At 49.6% G+C, this 20,523-nt stretch overlaps 1 protein-coding gene across 1 annotated transcript; it reads right to left on the bottom strand.

The window, feature by feature from the left end:
* Positions 1 to 1,344: 1,344 nt before the first annotated feature.
* On the bottom strand, positions 1,345 to 20,309 carry PROSER3 (proline and serine rich 3). Its single transcript, XM_056846411.1, has 12 exons — positions 20,288 to 20,309; positions 17,970 to 18,079; positions 16,832 to 17,139; positions 16,011 to 16,204; positions 12,546 to 12,607; positions 11,535 to 11,614; positions 11,257 to 11,390; positions 9,753 to 9,943; positions 6,556 to 7,035; positions 5,354 to 5,525; positions 3,290 to 3,371; positions 1,345 to 1,411 (listed from the first exon to the last, which is right to left on the bottom strand). The coding sequence occupies exons 1-12, from the start codon at positions 20,307 to 20,309 to the stop codon at positions 1,345 to 1,347; spliced, it is 1,902 nt and encodes a 633-aa protein (XP_056702389.1).
* Between the last annotated feature and the right edge of the window lie 214 nt (positions 20,310 to 20,523).

Consider the following 20,523-nt stretch of genomic DNA (forward strand, 5'->3'; position numbering starts at 1 on the left):
CCTAGATCAGAGAGGTTATGTCTGTTTGGAACAGGGGACATTGAAACCATCGAACTTGCACTGATACGTTGCCCATTCTACCACAAAGTCAGATCAAAGCTTATTTCACCCCTACTTGGTTAATTCCCTGATGAGTCAGTTGAGCTTTTGGCAAAGCTCCTATTAGGAGAAGACCCTCTGCTGGCACTCCAAACTGCCAAGTTCTGCGCTGTTGCTATTAAAATACACAGAGCTTTATTAGAGAATGATTGTTAGAATATTTTACAATTTTATCAATTTTAATGTGATAATTTTAACCAGGGGTTGCTTTTATTGACCTTACACCTTTACATGCATGGCCAGTCTGTGATTCTGTGGTGCAAAACTATTGTGTCCGGAAACGTTGATGTGTTGGAACGTGATTGGTCAGTCGACCGTATTAATAAACTTGACTTGACCAGAGCATCCCTTTCCTTCTTTGGCCATCTTCCCCGTGTGTGTGTTTTATCCTCCCTTTTCCCCACTGGTCATCTCCGGCATGCATGTTATCCTCCTTCGGGCTTCTTCTCTGTGTGTGTATGTGTTACTCCCATCCCGCATCCTCTTGTGCATGTACATCTGCTTGGCTCCACCTCTGTGGCAGCCGTTTTGCACTTGGCTCAGCCTCCTAGGTAAAGTTAAAGGTCCCCTGTGCAAGCACCGGGTCATTCCTGACCCATGGGGTGACGTCACATCTTGACGTTTCCTAGGCAGACTTTGTTTTTACGAGGTGGTTTGCCAGTGCCTTCCGCCTCCTGGGGCAGCCATTTTCCAGAGTGGCCTGCCACCCTGCTTCAAATTTCCAAAAGGTGCCCGCAATGTCAAAAAGGACAACGGAGCCTGCTCTACAGCAACTAGCCGGCCTCTGTGAAACAGGATGCTGCATCAGAGGGACCACAGATCTGCCCCGAGCAGGGAAGAAACTCCCGGCTGCAGTTCAAAGAAGTTGGATCCAACACGCCACCGCTCCACTGGACTGTTAAGTGCCGGATCAGCTGTCTTCCTACCAACCATCACAATCCCCCTTCGATCCAAAAATACACTTTTATTTTAGTTCTGACAAAAAAAATACACAGGGAAACCATGGAAACAGGGCACTATTTATGTGCCAGGGACATCACTATGTATCAGAGCCTGGTTCCTCTGCACTCGCCATTTGCGTCTGTGAATGTACACCAAGCGTGCTAGATGCGTAGTGTGCAACCAAACCTGAGGCGTGCCAGTGGTCGAGGCGCTCAGCCCTTTGCCCCGGGCCTTGCGTACCCTCCTCTGGAGAAAGGGATGCTCAAAACATCGGGGAGACCGGGAAGATCATATCGGAGTTGGTCACGGATGGGAGGGATCCTGCTCGGAACAGTGGCCTTCTAGCTGAGCCACCCGGGTGTCCACTGCCCTGCAAGGAAATGGAGCACAAACGCATACCACCTTTGAGGGCCAGAGGGCACCAGAGCCACACAGAGCATGAGGCCAGAGCTAATGCACAGAGCAACGCACGAGGGGATAGACTGTCCCTGCTGGGTCACAGAGGTCTTTTATGCACGGCTGTTTCCCTCGCCATCACCCCTCCAATTACTTTGGGTCTTTGGATTATGCATGCTGTTTCCGACCGTCAGAGGTCGCCTTGTTCTCCCCCTGCCTTTCCCCACGGTTTCAGGGACCTGTTTTATCTCAGATTTGAAAAGGCAGGGAGCACACATGAACGCGTGAAGCTGCCTTATACTGAACCAGACCCTTGGTCCATCAAAGTCAGTATCGTCTACTCAGACCGGCTGCGGCTCTCCAGGGTCTCAGGCAGAGGTTTTTCACATCACCTGCCTGCCTGGTCCCTTTAACTGGAGATGCCGTGGATTGAACCTGGGGCCTTCTGCATGCCAAGCAGATGCTCTAACACTGAGCTACGGGAAACGCAGGGGGAGAGCGAGGCGACCTCTGACAGCTGGAAGTGGCATGCATAATCAAAACAAAGACCCAAAGCCGTCAGAGGGGTGACGGCGAGGGAAACAGCCATGCATAAAAGGCCAGAGTTGCCTTTAGTTTAGAGCAGCGGGTCACCGTCGACTGACACAGCAATAGTACCCCATCAGAGCGCCAAATTCCATAACCAGGGCTGTGTACCCTGAAGAGAAAAAAAAAACCTAGCAGTGCACCAAGGTAACCTAAATTCTACAACTATGATGAATCAGGAAAGTTTACATATCTGGCATGTTTGACTTAATTTATTCGGCTCCTCCTAGATGGAGGAGGGCCAAAAGGGTGAGCAGGGTGTTGTGGCATATCCCTGGCTAGGAAAAAAAATGAAGTCATTCAGCTAGACTTGTGAGATTACCATGCACTTCCCACATGTTTTTAAGCACATCTTTACAGTCAAAAAGACCAGAAACTTTTTGTGTTTTTTTAAAAAATGAGAATGAGTCATCAAGAAGCTGAATTGTTCACCGAACGCCACAATCATTTTACCTAATGCTGATTTAGCTTGACGTTCATGGGGCTGTTGAAACATTTAACTGTTTTGCTATTAATAATGATTTCACTGTATTCTATTTTATTTACTGTATTCACTTTTATGCTGTGAGCCCCCGAGCCCAGCTTTAGCTGGGTCAAAAATCTAAATAAATAAATAAATCTATGCTAAAGTCAGACGAGCTGGATTCCAGTAACAATGGCTACTGGTCATGATGCACATACCTATTCTCTCCAGGATCAGAGCAGCATGCCTATTATCTTAGGTGCTGTGGAACACAGGCAGGACAATGCTGCTGCAGTTGTCTTGTTTGGCGGCTTCCTAGAGGCACCTGGTTGGCCACTGTGGGAACAGAGTGCTGGACTTGATGGGCCTTGGTCTGATCCAGCAGGGCCTTTCTTATGTTTCCTTATGTTCTTATACATGCAGCCTTTCCCAGCCCCTTGGAGTTGGCACAGATATGCGATCCCCAGCCCACTTTGCGCAAGGCAACACTCCCCAGCACTGGATAAAAGCTTTCAATTAGCACCAACCCAAGTAAGAATCCCGTTATCTTTGCTAAGGCTGGAAGTACCGATCGTCAGTCTAATCCCCTCTTCCTCCAAGGAGCTCGGGGTGGTATTTATCTCTCCCCTCCACCTTTTTAATTCTCCCAGTTGTACTGTGAGGTAGGTTAGTGTGAGAGATGCACACACACAACACACACACCCCGAATGGCCCAGATGACCCAGGAAGCTCCGAGGCTGAGTAGAAACTCGAACCCGGGGGGCCCTGCTCTAAGACCAATGCTCTCATTGCTACAACACTGACCTCAGCTGTCTGCGCAATAGGTCCCTTTGGCTCCTCAGCACCTGCAGCAGCGGATCCTCCTCGAAATCTGCACCATCCGACTCTGCAAAACAGAATTGGGTCAGCTCAAGGGCTGCCTGAGAGCCAGTGTGGTAGTGGTTAAGAGCGGTGGTTTGGAACGATGGACTTTAATCTGGAGAACCAGGTTTGATTCCCCACTCCTCCACATGAAGCCAGCTGGGTGACCTTGGGCTAGTCACAGCTCTCTCAGAGCTCTCTCAGCCCCACCTACCTCAGAGGGTGTCTGTTGTGGGGAGGGGAAGGGAAGGTGACTGTAAGCCGGTTTGATTCTTCCTTAAGTAGTAGAGAAAGTCGGCATATTAAAACCAACTCTTCTTTCCACGCAGCCCCAAGCCTGAAGGGCGCCCTTATCAGAGCAGCAAATCTTCCCATCAGAGTCGCTCTGTGTCGCCTCCCACGCTTGTCTGGGCTTGATCCGCCCTCATGGTTCCCTCCATCTTTTGCCTATGCCTTCCTCCTGGCCCCCCTCCCCCCTGCCCCACCAAAAAGACTGAATGGTTTTGTTTCTCTTTTGGGGATGCATCTGCACTGCACGTCTGGTGGTTCTCCCATTTGGGTTGAAGCAAAAGGAGTGGTCGGGGGGGGGGCATCACAAACTGGGCCTGTCACAGCCAGAACAGGATAGCGCGTGTAGCGGTTAAGAGTGGCAGACTCTAATCCGGAGAACCAGTTTTGATTCCCCTCTTCCTCATGAGCAGCAGACTCTAATCTGGAGAATAGGGTTGGTTTCCCAACTCCTCCCCATGAGCGGCGGACTCTAATCTGGAGAACCGGGTTTGATTCCCCGCTCCTCCACATAAAGCCTGCTGGGTGACCTTGGGCTAGTCACAGTTCTCTCCAAACTCTCTCAGCTCCACCTACCTCACAAGGTAACCGTTGTGGGGAGAGGGAGGGAAGGCGATTGTAAGCTGCTTTGCAACTCATTACGGTAGAGAAAAGCAGGGTATAAAACCCAACTCTTCCTCTTCTTCTTTTGGCAGGTTCTAAGTTGTGCTAAGGCCACGCTTGGGACTCATTCTGCACTGTAGAAGGATGCAGAGTGGGCATGCTCTGAGATGCAACTCGGAGCTCGCATGCATTCTGGGGACCTGTGCAAATCCCCAGGTGACGGGCCCTGCCTTGAGACCCTGCCCTTCATTTTCTCTCTGGCTGCATAGCCCCGTTTTCTTTTCAGCTAACATCCGTAACATCATGCAGAGCGGCAGCTACATCACACTACAGATATTAATCTTCTGCCCCAAGCATTTCCCCTCTGCTCCAATCATTACTAATTACTATGTATTTTTGTGCCCTCCCACTGTCTGACTGGGATATAAGGACTCAGAAATGTCCATTCCAACTCATATCTGACGAAGGGAGCTTTGACTCTTGAAAGCTTATACCCCCCCAAATCTTGTTGGTTTTGAAGGTGCCACTGGACTTGAATCTAGCTGTTCCACTGCATGCATTTTTCCACCATCAGAGTTCGCCTCACTCTCCCCCTGCGTTTCCCCACGTTTTGCCCACGTTTCCAAATGCGAGATAAAACAGGTCCCTGAAAATGCGGGTAAAATGCAGGGAAAGGTGGGGAGGCCAACATGGCTACCCTCTAAAGCATCCCCCCATGCCGGAATGGGCACCCAGCAGCCTCAGGAGTCTGGACCGACATTTCCCATCCACATCTTACAGCACGCCAACTAATGCACGATGGTGACGGAGATGGCAAGAGAAAGGGGGTAAATCCTGCCAATCCCCACGTTTAAGGACTTCCAAGAAATTCAGGGCCCTGACCTGGTTAGCCCTGGCTAGCCCGATCTCATCAGATTTTGGAAACTAAGCAGGGTCAACCCCGCCAAGTATTTGGATGGGAGACCTCCGAGGAATATCACGATTGTCATGCAGGAGGCGGCAATGGCAAACCACCTCTGAATGTCTCTTGCCTTGAAAACCCATCAGGGGTTGCCATGAATCAAATGTGACTTGACAGCATTAAAAAAAGGAAATTCAGGCAACTATCTGGCCCACCTTCAGCCTGCTCTAGGAGCTGAGCAGCCATGCCCAGGAGCTCAGGATAGGATGGGGTGGCAACGGTGTCCGGCGGAGACTCTTTCAGGCTCTGCTTCTTTGAGCTTCTCTTCAATTTAGCCCTCTGGGGAGCTGGAGGTTCAGGCGAGGAGAAGAGCCTTTCAGCGACCACCTGAAAGAGAAGATTTATTTTCTGCAATACAACATAGAAAGCAGTCCCAGAAATGTCCCTAGGGCCATCCTTCTTGGAGCTCCAGGACAGCCCGTGCTGCTGCTACCCTGCTCTAGGAGGGCTTCTCCACTATGAGACACCTTCCCTTCTGCAGATGGAATCTCTCAGCCCAACAGAAGGTCCAGATTTGGCCCTTGCGTGTGACCGCCTTTACACACACTCTAAATTTGCATACTTTGATTCTAGTAATAGTAGAAGGAGGAGTTGGTTTTTATATGCCTATTTTCTCTACCTTTTAAGGAGAATCAAACCAGCTTACAATCTCCTTTCCTTCCTCTTCCCACAACAGACACCTTGGGAGGTAGGTGAGGCTGAGAGAGCTCGAAGAGAACTGTGACTGGCCCAAGGCCACCCAGCTGGCTTCACGTGGAGGAGTGGGGAACCAACCTGGTCCACCAGATTATATTCCGCCGCTCATGTGGAGGAGTGGGGAATCAAACCTGGTTCTCCAGATTGGAGTCCGCCATTCTTAACCACTACGCCATGCTGGGAGGGTTCCAGTTTGCCACTGCCAAGAAATCCTCTCCATGTCAACTTGCCTGCTGACGAATCCCCTGTCACAGAACCCCCTGAGTACTCCAGAGGAATGGGAAATCAGGAAACAGCCACGGGAAGTGGTGGCTGAGCCTCTTTCGCCTCCCTATTGCCCTGTTTGAAGTCAAGGAGCGTTCACTTGTTTTTATCAACAGGGACAGTGGAAGGAGGTTCGGAACATATGGACAACTGGAGAGGAACCCACATGTTTAGGGCAGAAAGGGCATCTGGAGCACTGAGGCGGCACTTTTCCTGAGTAAAGTGGCCTTTTCGGGAATCAGAGGAAGCCCCAGTTTAGCCCTGTTTCTAAGCCTTTAGCAAACCAAAGTGATATTGAACCGTAAGGACTAGAATGCTGCTAGATTTAAAGCACTCTAGATCCCACCTGAAGGGTACGACGAAAGCCACGTGAGATTTCCAGACCCTGCATCTATACCTCTCCCAAGACATGCTGAACGTGTTTCCCGGGACTGACGGACGGCTTTGCGGAGTCTCTGGCTGCTTTTCGCCCGCCATACTCAACCCTAAATGGCTTCTGCTTTCCTCTTGGTTCGGAGGGCACCTTCTGTATAGGCGGGGCTGTCCTTCGGGAATGGTCTGACAGGCTCAGGTCCCCTGCGGGCCTTGGCGGGGGAAGAAAATCCCGACACGCAGGGGCAGGGTCCTCTCTTGGGATTGGTTCCTTCGCTCCCCGTTCTCTGTTCGGCTCAGAACTTCCAGGCGACGCATTCCGATCACCGAACGAAGCGCCTTCCGCAGGCAGCTGGGAGGCTGGTCCGGTTCTCGCACGGTCTGCGCAGCAGCAGGGACGCTCATCTAGAGTCCATCCTGGCTGGGCCTCGGATGTCAGCAATACTTCTCTGCCTTGGTTCCTCCAGCTGGTGGGCTCCGGTGACTTCAGAGCTGCTCCGCCCATCTGCAGGGGACAATAACAAAATATGGAAAGGCTCAGACCTCCTGGCATGCAGCAGGAATATCTACCATGCAGGCCTATCCCTGCCTACTGATCCTACTACACAGAACAGCCCCTCTTGGTCCTGAGGGTATAGCGCAGGGGTGCCGAACTCATTTGTTACGAGGGCCGGATATGACATAAACATCACTTGGTCTGGCCAGGCCATGCCTCGCCAGCCCTGACTGGGAGTGGGGGTGGTGGTTGCCTCGGCCAGCGGGCCAGCAACGGGCTCGCCAGCCCAGATCGGTCCTGGGGGAGGTGGCTCTTTCACCTGGCGAGACCATAGCAGACTGTGTGTGTTGAGTGCTGTCAAGTCGCTTCCGACTCATGGCAACCCTATGAATCAATGTCCTCCAAAATATCCTATCTTTGACAGCCTTGCTCAGATCTTGCAAACTGAAGGCTGTGGCTTCCTTTATTGAGTCAATTCCTCTCTTGTTGGGTCTTCCTCTTTTCCTGCTGCCTTCAACTTTTCCTAGCATGACTGTCTTTTCCAGTGACTCCTGTCTTCTCATAATGTGACCAAAATACGATAGCTTCAGTTTAGTCATTTTAGCTTCTAGGGTCAGTTCAGGCTCGAATTGGTCTATAACCCACTGATATGGTTTTTTTGGGCAGTCCACGGTATCCGTAACACTCTCCTCCAACACCACATTTCAAAGGAATCTACTTTCTTCCTATCAGCTTTCTTCACTGTCCAGCTTTCACACCCATAGTAATAGGGGATATGATAGCATGAATTAACTTAGTCTTGGTGGCCAGTGACACACCCTTACACTTCAGAATCTTTTCCAGCTCCTTCATGGCTGCCCTTCCAAGTCTGAATCGCCTTTTGATTTCTTGGCTGCAGTCTCCATTATGGTTGATGATGGAGCCAAGGAATAGAAAGAGTACCCAGCCCAGATTGGGACTGGGGGGGGGGGGTGGCTGGCGAGCCCACAGTGAGCTTGCCAATCCAGATCGAGAGTAGGGGGAGGTGGTTGCCATGGCTGGCTCGCGGGCCAGATAAGAGCTCTCAAGAGGCCGGATTCAGCCCCTGGGCCTTATGTTTGATACCCCTGGTGTAGTGCAAGGTAGGAGAAAAAAGGCCCAAAAGAATTTGCAACAGATCATATTAAGCATGGGGCATCTGATATCAGACTCACAACTTGCTCTTTGGAACACAGCAAAAGGGAAGCAAGTCGTCCACGACAACTTACAGGCCAATTGTCCACAAACACCTGCTGCTGAACAATGGAAGTGCATTTCCCTCTCCAGGACTTAGCTTTAGGGAAATCAGGGCTATTTTACCGCAGAAGCTGGAAGTGCGCAGCACTGGCTGGCTGGCGCCTGTGCCGTGCCGAACTCAGTTGTTCCTAGAGTTGTTTTGCTGCATTTTAAAAGAATATATGATAAATTAACCTTTGGTAGCTTAAAATGTACTAAAGAATTATTATTTTTAAAGAGAACTGGAGGGCACAGCTGAAGGATATGCAAGACAGCAGTTGTATTTCTGGCACTGAGAAGGGAGGAAATATCACTGCCACTCTTTTTCATGTACATTTGCACACTCCCATCAGAACCACTACCTTCACATAGAGGTATGTGCACATAATACACAGTTATTATGGTAGCGTAGTGGTTAAGAGCGGTGGAGTCTGATCTGGAGAACCGGGTTTGATTCCCCACTCCTCCACACGAGCGGCGGATGCTAATCTGGTGAACTGGATTTGTTTCCCCACTCCTCCACACGAAGCCAGCTGGGTGACCTTGGGCAAGTTACAGCTCTGCTAGAGCTCTCTCAGCCTCACCTACCTCACAGGGTGTCTGTTGTGGGGAGGGGAAGGTGATTGTAAGCCGGTTTGAGTCTCCCTTAAGTGGTAGAGAAAGTCGGCATATAAAAAACAACTCTTCTTCTTCTTCTTAACAGATGGACAGTTATGAACCAGAGTGATCCTTGGCTTAGTAATTCAGGCTGCTTTTAAAACTGAACATTTACAGCAGACATAAATTAGCAGCTGCTTTCCCCACTGTGCTTCTCCTCGCTCTTTTAGAAATGGTGTTTTGTTTTCTCTCCTGGGGAAACTGGGGGGGGGGGAGCACAGACTTGTAAATGGGAACATTGACAAGACCAGGGGAAAGCTGTCATCTGACCCTTCAGGAGGCAAAAGCAGTGAGAATCAGACATAGCCACCTCGGCTGCTACAAAAAGCATGGCGGCTTCTCCAGCGTTTCTTCTGACTCACCTTTCCACACGTAGTTAGCAAGGCCTTGGCCCTCTTATGTCCTGCAGCCTGCCAGTTGCTTATGTTTCCCTGCCCTAAAAGCATGGATCCGCTCCCCCTCAATGGCCTTTGTCTCGCAACTGCGTTGTCCAAACTGAGAAGTGACCCATGGCTGCAGGAACGTGCTCCTTGCTCAGTCTTTGCAACCTCGCCTTCTGCAGATCCCCAGGAACAGCACTCGGAAGCCAGCAGTGACAGACTGTGGTGCAGGCCGGGGGGGGTCTGCGGAACAGACATTTGCCGTGCAAAGAGAATACCACAAAGTGGGCCGCTTCGCTGCTGTCGCCGCACATCAGCATCTGAACTGCTGCTGCTCAGAGCTACACCCAAAATGGAAGGCCACGATACTGTTTCCCCTGAGCTCCTGAATTCCAGCTTGGAGCTCTGGCTCACTCGTTCATCTCAAACTCCTACCATGCTGACAGGATAGGTAGGCTCGGTGCATTGACTCCTCCAGCCAACAAAGGGCAGCACTGCGACGGCTTTGCTGGCGTCCTCCATCTTCCGGCGCAGGCGCCACTGGAACAAGATGTCGTCCTCTGGCCTCAAAGAAGAACAGGATGGCGACATCTGGACGATGGGGCAAGAGACAGCACCAAGGTTGGCTGCAGGGAAAGGGGACATTAATGCTCAAGAACAAAAAAAAATTAAGGGAAATTAGTTCCAAGCGGGAGAGCCAGCGTGGCATAATGGTTAAGAGCAGCAGCTCTGATCTGGAGAACCGGGTTCGATTCCCCACCCCTCCACATGAAGCCTGCTGGGTGACCTTGGGCCAGTCACGGTTCTCTCAGAACTCTCTCAGCCCACATGGAGGCAGGCAATGGCAAACCACCTCCTAGCGTCTCTTGCCTTGAAAGCCCTACAGGGTAGAGCCATAAATCAGCTGTGACCTGACGGCCAGCACACACAGCCACACAGTTCCAAACAGATCACAGATAACCTTGTGGTAAAAGGTAAAGGTAGTCCCCTGTGCAAGCACCAGGTCATTCCTAACCCATGGGGGGACGTCACATCCCGACGTTTACTAGGCACACTATGTTTACGGGGTTGTTTGCCAGTGCCTTCCCCAGTCATCTTCCCTTTACCCCCAGCAAGCCGGGTACTCATTTTACCAACCTCGGAAGGATGGGAGGCTGAATCAACCTTGAGCCGGCTACCTGAAACCGACTTCCATTGGGATCGAACTTAGGTAGTGAGCAGAGTTTGGACTGCAGCACTGCAGCTTACCACTCAGAGCCACGGGGCTCTTATTTAACCTTGTGACCCACATCCAAAATGACACTATATCTGTACTATATAACCACTCTATAGTATATTACACACTACATCCTGCAATCTCTTCTCCCTGCACAGGGAAAGATACAGGGTGCCTCACCTCCTATCTGCAGCCTCAAGAGGCTTTCATTTCAACGGAAAAAAGTTGGGAGAAAGTGACACAGAATTCTACGAAACGTAGGAACCCAACCCTAAAACACATTGCTCTGCAAGGACAAATCCCTGGAATGGAAGATACAGGCAGCAGCACAGGGCAAGCCATCACACGCCCGTATGCTTTAAAACAGTAAATCAATTTTGCATTAAGATAGTCCAAATTCAACCCCCTCCCAGTTGAATCTTGTGACTTGCATAAATTATTTCTCCAATCTATTCAGCTCCTGCCGCTGCCACACTTCCTGGAACTCCAGCTCTGCTCGCCCATAGATTTTAGAGATTTTGCCAGGCACTGCTGAGACATTTTCCAAGTCTAGCTTTGCGGCCTTAAGGGATTTAAGTCCTGCTTTAAAAAAAAAACCAAAGAAAGCTGACATTTTCAGAATGCTATACTTCGTGCTACGTTCCAGTTGCTACCACAGTTGTGTCCTCAGGACAGTGCAGACGTGCCCCCGAGAGAAGACAGGCCCTGGATCCTAGGTGTTACCTTTAAGTTGATGCCCCGCCGGCTGCTTCCAGGCCCGCCCCATCAGATCTGCATCGGCGTTTGAGACGGTAGATGTGGGGGTGGAGCCGAGTCCCTTGGAGCTCCTGTGCCCGCAGCCGCTCGAAGGGGACATGCTGCATGCGGGAAGACACAGTGTCAGCAAAGTGGCGACGAGGGAAGGAAGTGGGCCGAGAAGGCTGAGCCGAGGCCCAGGGCTGGAAAGCCCGACGGAAACTGTGGCAGGCTAGAAGATAAGCCAAGGCACGGCAGCAGGTTACCTTCTGTGCAAGAGCCTGGCTGCTCTTTCTTGCAGGCTCACTGTGTCGGGATCCAGTGTGGAAGAGTCTTGCGATTCTCCCTGCAAAATAATACATATTTTATATCTGTCTGTCTGTCTATCTCTATATGAGGGATGTAATAAGAAGGAGAATTGGGGGCAGCAAATGAAAAAGAAGAGTTGGTTTTTATACCCCTTTTCTCTACTTTTAAAGAGTCCAAAGTGGCTTACAATCACCTTCCCTTCCTCTCCCTACAACAGGTACCTTGTGAGGTAGGTGGGGCTGAGAGAGTTCAGAGATAACTGTGACTGGCCCAAGGTCACTCAGCTGGCTTCCTGTGGAGGAGTGGGGAATCACACCTGGTTCTCCAGATTAGAGTCCACCACTCTTAACCACGACACAATGCTGACTGGATCCTCCCGGATGATTTTGTGGAGAGCTCTCATGACTGGGGAAATCAGGAACTGCTCACGGGGCTCTAAAGGCCAGGACTGCTGACCCCCAACCCAAGACCAAACCAGGTTCTTCATGTCTGCAAAATCAGAAGTCAAGGCACAGCAAGGCTCTTACTGGGGACAGATACCAAGTATCCTACCAAGTGGAAAAGGTTACAGCAAGTCTCACATTTTCGCCACCCAGGACTGAGTCAACCCACCGGGTCAGAGAGCTTGCAGAAGGAATCTTCCCAATTTTGTGGTATATATATATCTTGTTCTTACTCAAAAGGCACATAAGGCAACATACATGGGGTTATGCCTCTGTATCCTCACAACAACCCTGCGAGGGAGGTTAGACCCAGACATTGGAACTGTCCCAAGATCACCGAGTGAGCTTTATGGTTGAGCAGAGATTTGGATCCAGACTGCCTGGGCCCAGGTCCACTATTTCTCAACCCTGAGGGATACTACAGTCCAGAACCTGAAACCACAATGGATGGAAACCCAACGGGGTCAGACTGCAGCTTCCCCAGCCCGATCCCCCTCAAACCCCAAACAGCACTGCCATACTCACTGAAGCAGAATGGTCCATCTCGGGACTGAAAGAACACGGCCCCCCTTCACGCCGGCCAGAGTCTGAAAGGAGACATCTTCATTAAACGTGACTGACTGAAGCCATTCCGCCATCTTTGAAAAAGGACTAGCCTTCACCCAGGATGCTCTCACAGTCTGGGAAGGTCTTTACTCCCTCCTACAACATTCATGGGTCTGTAATGCTCCACTCCCCAGAACAAATCGGCCTCGCGGACATCCTAAGATGTGGGCCACGAGTTCCCAGCAGGTCGGCACAACCCTGCGTCTGAGTGTCGAGCGGCAAGGCCATACATATGACCATAACACTGCAATCCTATGCAGGGCTCCTCTGGTCTGAGCCCATGGGTTTAGGCCGGAGTAATTCTGGCTAGGATCGCACTGCAGTTAACAAAGGGGCCTGTCCGAACCCTCTTCCCAGCCTTGTGCTGATTTAAGAAAGCAAATAATCTAAAGCACAAGCCCGCTGAGCTGCAAAGCAAGAGACACAGAAAATAAGAACAGTTGTTTTTTATATGCCGACTTTCTCTACCACTTAAGGGAGACTCAAACTGGCTTACAATCACCTTCCCTTCCCCTCCCCACAACAGACACCCTGTGAAGTAGGTGGGGCTGAGAGAGCTCTTAATAGGACTGTGACTAGCCCAAGGTCACCCAGCTGGCTTCATGTGGAGGAGTGGGGAAACAAATCCAGGTCACCAGCTTATCCTCCACTGCTCATGTGGAGGAGTGGGGAATCAAACCCGGTTCCTCCAGATCAGACTCCACCGCTCCAAACCACCGCTCTTAACCACTACACCACGCTGGCTCACTTTGGCACATGCGCACAGGCAGCCTCCGTCCCATCCAGCCCAGAAGCACAGCCAAGGTCATCCCTTTCTGCCACAATGGCGTGCGTGTGCATGACCAGTTATTGCTAACGCTCTGCACAGACGGCTCATGCTGTTCCCAGTGGTCAGCTGGCTTCCCTTGTCTCCGCCCCCCTCCCCAGCAGTGACTATTCAGCTTCCTAGGAAGAGGAGGTGTGGAAAGTGCCGTCAAGTCACAGCTGACTTAAGGCGACCCTGTAGGGTTCTAAGGCAAGCGACAGCCAGGGGGTGGTTTGCCATCGCTTGCCTCTGCGTGGGCTGAGAGAGTCTGGAGAGAACTGTGAATGGCCCAAGGTCACCCAGCAGGCTTCACATGGAGGAGTGGGGAATCGAACCCGGTTCTCCAGATTAGAGTCCGCCACTCTTAACCACTGCACCATGCTGGGTCTCAGGGGGAGAAGAGACTCTCATAATTAACTAACAAAACTTGCCTTTGCACCTGGTTGAAGACAGCATAGATTTGGAAAGCCCGGCGAGAACAATAGCAGAATTGTCACCAGTTAGTTTTGCCTTCTTCGGTCAGTAACTATGGGGGTTACCGCATTATGTATTCCCACCGAAGTATTAAGAGTTTGAAACTGTTATAAAAAATACTGTTCGCACTTTGGGGGTTACCGCACTTTGAATTCCCAGCGATGTATTAAGAGTTTGAAAACGTTATAAAAAATACTGTTTGCACTTTGTTTGGCCCCTTTAGCTGTGAAGACGTCTTCCAACCATTTATTAGCCGTAGTATCCAAAAATCCTTTTAAAGTGATGCTTTTTATAACAGTTTCAAACTCTTAATACATCACTGGGAATACATAATGCAGTAACCCCCTATGCTGGCATTTTTTATAGTGCTCTTTTTAAGTTTAAACACTTTGTGCTGGGTTACCAGGATAGGTACAAGGAGTGATGCTCGAGGCCTCCTGCATACCTTGGTGGTTGGAAGGCTTTGCGTTTCGCTTTTCTGAAGTTTGGCTTGTTTTCTTGGGCGATTTGTTTGCTTGTGACTTTATGGTGGGGATGTAGTTACTACTGTTTTCAGCAGACTCATGAGCGCCCTCAGTGTAGTAACACTAGTAGCAGTGATCTTCGGAACTGCTGACTAGATTACCATCCAAACCTCTGCCATCAATGCTACTAATAAAAGCAGCCTTCATAAAAACAAAGCAGCTGTCTCTTATTTTTAAAGAACTTGTTCTGATTTTCTTAATCAGGAGAGAGGTCAGGGCACTGAAACCCTGTCCCTAGTAACAGGAAATCTTATTCACCCAACCCCGCTGACTTCCAAGACACGGTTCAACTTTTTCAACTTTTTGCAAGCGTATTTTGGCAAGCAGACTACTAGAAACTTGCTCTTTTTTTCATTTAAATGGCAGCCAACATTCCCAGGAAGAGAAATTCTATACCTGCTATCACATCCTACACTTTCCCTGTGACCCCACAAAAACCATGACATACAACAAAGTCCTCTGTATGCCACACGGCATTAAGTTCTAGTTTTCCTGGCTGGGAAATCAATTGATGACGGGAACAGCATCTATTTCCGATATTCTTATCTGCAGCTTGTCACATTAGCAGAATGTAGAGTGGTATTTTAAAAGTCATACTCAAAGAAGGAACAACTTTTCTCCGGGCTGGTAAAGAGTTGGGTTATGGGTTTTTTTAAATCCAGTGTATCATTCAACGCAGCACTACGTCTCAATCGCTCTAGATACAATTCAGATCACTCCTTCTGTTTTTGAAGCACGGTGATCACTTGGATCATTGACATTCTTTGGAATATTCTGAAGGTATTTTCTGATCTAATGTCAGTTTGCGGCTGAGCGCTCTGATCTCCGACTGAACACTCTGAACAACTCCACCGAAGTCAAATGCACCCCTCCGTTATCAAACCAGTACATGAAACTACTGCATTTTGAATCCAAAGAATAAATATGCTAGAAAACCCGGGGAAGGCATGAGGTTCCACAATTTTACTATTCTCTCTCTCACACACAGGCTGGCAGCAACAGCACAGAAGGGGAAGCCGTGCTGGTCCTGCCTTTCCCTCCTTCTCTCTTGGCAGAAGGCATGCTGAGGACCATGCTGGGAGCCACTTTTCTCACTCTCAGAGGGAGCCACCGCTGCCGGCCCCAGCACGGCTCCCGGGCTGTGCCAGCACTGCTGCTAGCCTTGTTGGGGGGGGGGATTTAACCCCTCATTTAAAAAAAACAACACTTTATGGATTTTTCTGCAGACCCAGGGGGTCCCCCGAGTCTGCAGAAAAACCTGTTTGGGGGAAGTGTGCCTCCTATCTGCAGATCTAAGTATCCACAAGCAGGGGGGACATGTGAGAATTAGACAGATAACAGCTGAGCAACTGTAAGAGCATAGTGGGAGGCGTTCATGGGTGGGATCCTGTACATTCTCCACCAGTGCTAAATTTCACTTCCTGAATCAGCAGGAAGGTGGAAGACAAGCTCTACTTTTGCTAACCTTACCCAAGTCTGCAAACCCCTATCCAACTCTTCCCTCTTACAGCAGCCATCGCTGTGACTACAGCAGGTCTATGTAAGTAACCAAGACCCTCCCTGAGGCCCGCTTGACTCAACCTGTCCCGATGAAGGCACTAGCTGTGTCTGCATGCTTCCTGCTGGCGCTTGAAGATGATGATGTCTCCGTCTTGGAGATGTCACCTTCAGAAGGAGAGGTACGGCCAAGCCACCAAAACGGAGCAGAATGACTGCCGGGCACCCAGCGCTCCCTGCGGTTAGCGGGCTGCCCGTAACGGAACCGCTCGATATACCTGCCAAAGAAAAGGCCATGTCACTTCCCATGCATGGACAATGCTCTTGTCCTGGATGAAGGGCTCATCCTGAGCTGCTTCAATGCAAAGCAATGATGATGAAGATGAAGGAGAAAGAGAAGGAGAAGAAAGAAGACAAGGAGAGGAAGAGAGAAGAAGAGAGAAAAGAGAGAAAACAGATGAACAAAGAAGAGAAGAAGAGGAAGAAGAGGAAGAAGAGGAAGAAGAGGAAGAGTTGGCTTTTATATGCCGACTTTCTCTACCTTTTAATGAGAATCAAACCAGCTTCCAATCCCCTTCCCTTCCTCTCCCCACAACAGACACCGTGTCAGGCAGGTGGGGCTGAGAGTGTTCAGAGAGAACTGTGACTAGGCCAAGGTCACCCAGCAGGTTTCATGTATAGGAGTGGGGAAACCAGCCCTGTTCACCAGATTAGAGTCTGCTACTCTTAACCACTACATCACGCTGGCTAAGTGGAAACAGACCAGACATCTGACGCGTGGTGATCAAGGCCTGATCACTGATCAAGGCCACTGAATGAGTTGGCCTGCAAGCTCTCAGGAACCAGGGCTCCTGTCCCTTGCCTCCCTTCCCATTCAAACACAGCCTCTGCTCTAATGATCTCACCTGGCAATAACTGATTCGGTATCTGAAAAAGAAGCAACAGAGCCCTGGAGCTTTGGAGAGGCCAGTGCCTTGGTTCCCGACGTTTGTTCCGGGGGAAGTGCCTTTGCTCCCTCTGGGGTCAGGGAAGACGAGCTGCGCTCGGTCGAAGGCCAAGACTCGTTGTAGGGGCTCACGGAGTCCGAGTCGGGAGGTTTGGGCCCCTGACAGCTGGAGTCAGGCAGGAAACTGGGAAGCGGGGGGCTCGAAGTTAATTCCTCCTTGGAGGAGTCGGGGCGATTTCTCAGTTGCAGACGAGGTGGGCTCAGAGCCTAAGAGAAAGGGGGGAAATGAACACTCCCTGACCCAAAGTGCTGGAGCAGACTCTCAGGCACCCTGCAAAGCCAACCAGGATACAACTATCCCTACTGCTCCATGAGTGCCTCTTCTCTTTCTTGCCCAGCTCAGTCCAGCTCCAAAAGTGAGCGGGATGGCAGGCCCATGGAAGCGGAGTCCACAGGCACACAACTTTAACTCTTTAGGAGGCAAATAAAAGCTTTATTTAGGACTGCATTGGATTAAAGCAGCCCTAAACCATAATTTTAAAATGTTGGCTTTCTGTATTTTTATATCCTGCATTTTATTCTTATTGTAAGCTGCCTGGAGCACTGTACAGAAGAAAGGGGGCTAATAAATGTTTTAAATAAATAAGTAATAAACAAGTTGGCTGCTCAGCATTTGTAATACTTCAGGCACGGCAGCTAGCTTCACCTAGAAAAAGTAGTAGAGTTGGTTTTTATACTCTGCTTTTCTATACCGAAAGGAGACTCAAACCAGCTTAATATCTCCTTCCCTTCCCTCCCCACAACAGACACCTTGTGAGGTAGGTGGGGCTGAGAGAGTTCACAGAGAACTGTGACTAGTCCAAGGCCACCCAGCAGGCTGCATGTGGAGGATTGGGGAATCAAACCTGGTTCACCAGATTAGAGTCTGCTGTTTTTAACCACTTATACCACGCTGGCTCTCAACCTAGCCTCCAGTCAGCTGGATCATCACGGAATCAGGAGATCCAACAAGACCAGATTGGCTCCCGATGCTCCTGCTGATTTGCTCTCCGGAGCAATCTGTTTTGCCAGCTCCCATTTCCCCTCGCCATCCTCACCGTGGATCGGTCTCTCTGGCTCAACGGCTGTGCCTGGGAGGGGTGGTAATGGCTCTGGAAACGGGATGCCTCCCAGAATGGACTCCCCAGGTTGGAGAACACTGCTGCACTGTAGGAAGACAAGGAATCTGGGTTAAGACAGCCTACTCCGTCCTTAGTTTAGCCCCCTTTATTCCCGGGAAAACAAACAAACCCAAAAAAGTGCAAGGGGAAGCATAAACCCAACCTACCACACAAAGCTGATACTTCTGCTTATGTTTCTAGGCCCAGTTTTTCTAGGCTCATCCAATTATTTATCAAAAACATGTATAGCCTTCCCCTTCGCACATTGCTAAGACGGCAGGCACTTGCGCTCTCCCAAGTACCGAGAAATAGAACCCTATGGAAAGGGATTGTTAGCAGCACCGTAAAGGAATAAAAGGGAAACACTCTGCTCAGCTAAGATAGGAAAATTCAGGATGGGTTTGGTGGCTGGTAACATTAGTGCCGCAGCAGTCAGATGCAAGGAGTGATCTTAAAACAGATCATAAAGTCCACCTAGCCCAGTACTCAGTGGGTAGCAGAATTCCAGGCTCTACCCTGCTGCTATACGAAACTGTTAAAAACTGAAAAATACCAGTGCTTGAATTTAAGGCCTCCCACCTTGGAAGTACGCATTCTTCTCCCAATCATTGGGAAACAGAACACAAGACTATTAGAAACAACCCCGGAGCTTGATTTTTATCGCTCACCACAAAACCAGCATCTCGGACTGATTCACAGCTTCACTGTGAATCACCTGTCCTCACTTCTCTGCCTGGCCCTAGTAGCCATATGCCACCACACCAGAGGACTGGGAATGGCATCTGTGACAGGGCTTCATGTCTGTTCACACTGTGACATCCCCAAGCAAGGTAGTTTCATAGAGTCGCTGTGTTGGTCTGCAGTAGAACAGCTAGATTCGAGTCCAGCAGCACACCTTAGAGATCAACAAGAACATCTTGATTATCTCATTGGTCTCTAGAAGAAGAAGAGTTGGTTTTTATATGCCGACTTTCTCTACTACTTAAGGAAGAATCAAACCGGCTTACAATTACCTTCCCTTCCCCTCCCCACAACAGACACCCTCTGAGGTAGGTGGGGCTGAGAGAGCTCTGAGAGAGCTGAGACTAGCCCCAGGTCATCCAGCTGGCTTCATGTGGAGGAGTGGGGAAACTAATCCAGTTCACCAGATTAGCCTCTGCCATTTATGTGGAGGAGTGGGGAATCAAACCCGGTTTCCCAGATCAGAGTCCACCACTCCAAACCACCGCTCTTAACCACTACACCACGCTGTCTCTTCTTCAGATAACTGAAGAAGTGAGTTGTGACTCACAAAAGCTCATACCCTATGAGAAATTTTATTAGTCTTTAAGGTGCTACTGGATTCTCGCTCTTTTCTACTGCTAGACAGACAGACTAACACGGCTACCCATCACTATCTATCTACACACACATATGCACACACAAACAGCTCCCTGCATGTCACGAGCCAGAATAGAAGGAAATGAATGTAATCTCTTCAGAGGCTGCTAACTTAACAGGACGCTTACAACTAGGGTATAAATGTGGGATATAAATGAAGAAAGCTGACAGGAAGGAAGTAGATTCCTTTGAAATGGGGTGTTGGAGGAGAATGTTACAGATACCATGGACAGCCAAAAAAAAAACACAAATCAGTGGGTTCTAGATCAAATCAAGCCTGAATTGACCCTAGAAGCTAAAATTACTAAACTGAGGCTATCGTATTTTGGTCACATTATGAGAAGGCAAGAGTCACTGGAAAAGACAACCATGCTAGGAAAAGTTGAAGGCAGCAGGAAAAGAGGAAGACCCAACATGAGATGGACTGACTAATCCACGGGCCTCAGTTTGCAAGACCTGAGCAAGGCTGTTAACAATGGTAGGTTTTGGAGGACATTGATTCATAGGGTCGCCATGAGTCGGAAGCAACTTGACGGCACTTAACACATACAATAAATGAATTTTTTTTAAAAATCTACATGCCAAGTCCACCATCTCATTCTGGGTAATTCATTTTATTTTGCAACATTGTATCCTGCCTTCCTGCCCTCATAAGGGCCACCAAATTTAAACATAATAAAATCTCATCTTAACCATTAAAGCCAATATCACGTAAACAATTAAAACATCACTAAAACAAGTAAACAGTGTTATTGGCATCCCCGAGCAGGTTCATCCCGCACTGAGTCCTACACACATTTCTGCTCGTTTCCTCCTAGGAGTCTCCCAACCTTTCCCACACATCAACATTCTCCCCAGAAACTTCTCCGACAAATAGCTCTCATACCTGGAATCCATCACTCTGCACCCAGGCACTCAGTTTTCCAGGAACACTGCCTTAGCTGGGTTGTGGCTATCGTTCCCTCCTGCTTCCTCCATGGGGTGGTGGAAAGCTTCCCGAAGTCTGATCTGAATAAACAATGTCAATAAATTATTTTGGTGCGGGCGTGCTTAATTTGCAAAATCTGTTTAGTTTCCTAGAGCGGGCCGAGCTTTTCTGTTCCCTCCGGAG

This window comes from Euleptes europaea, chromosome 3 (assembly GCF_029931775.1).
Source record: "Euleptes europaea isolate rEulEur1 chromosome 3, rEulEur1.hap1, whole genome shotgun sequence".
Lineage (NCBI taxonomy): Eukaryota > Metazoa > Chordata > Lepidosauria > Squamata > Sphaerodactylidae > Euleptes > Euleptes europaea.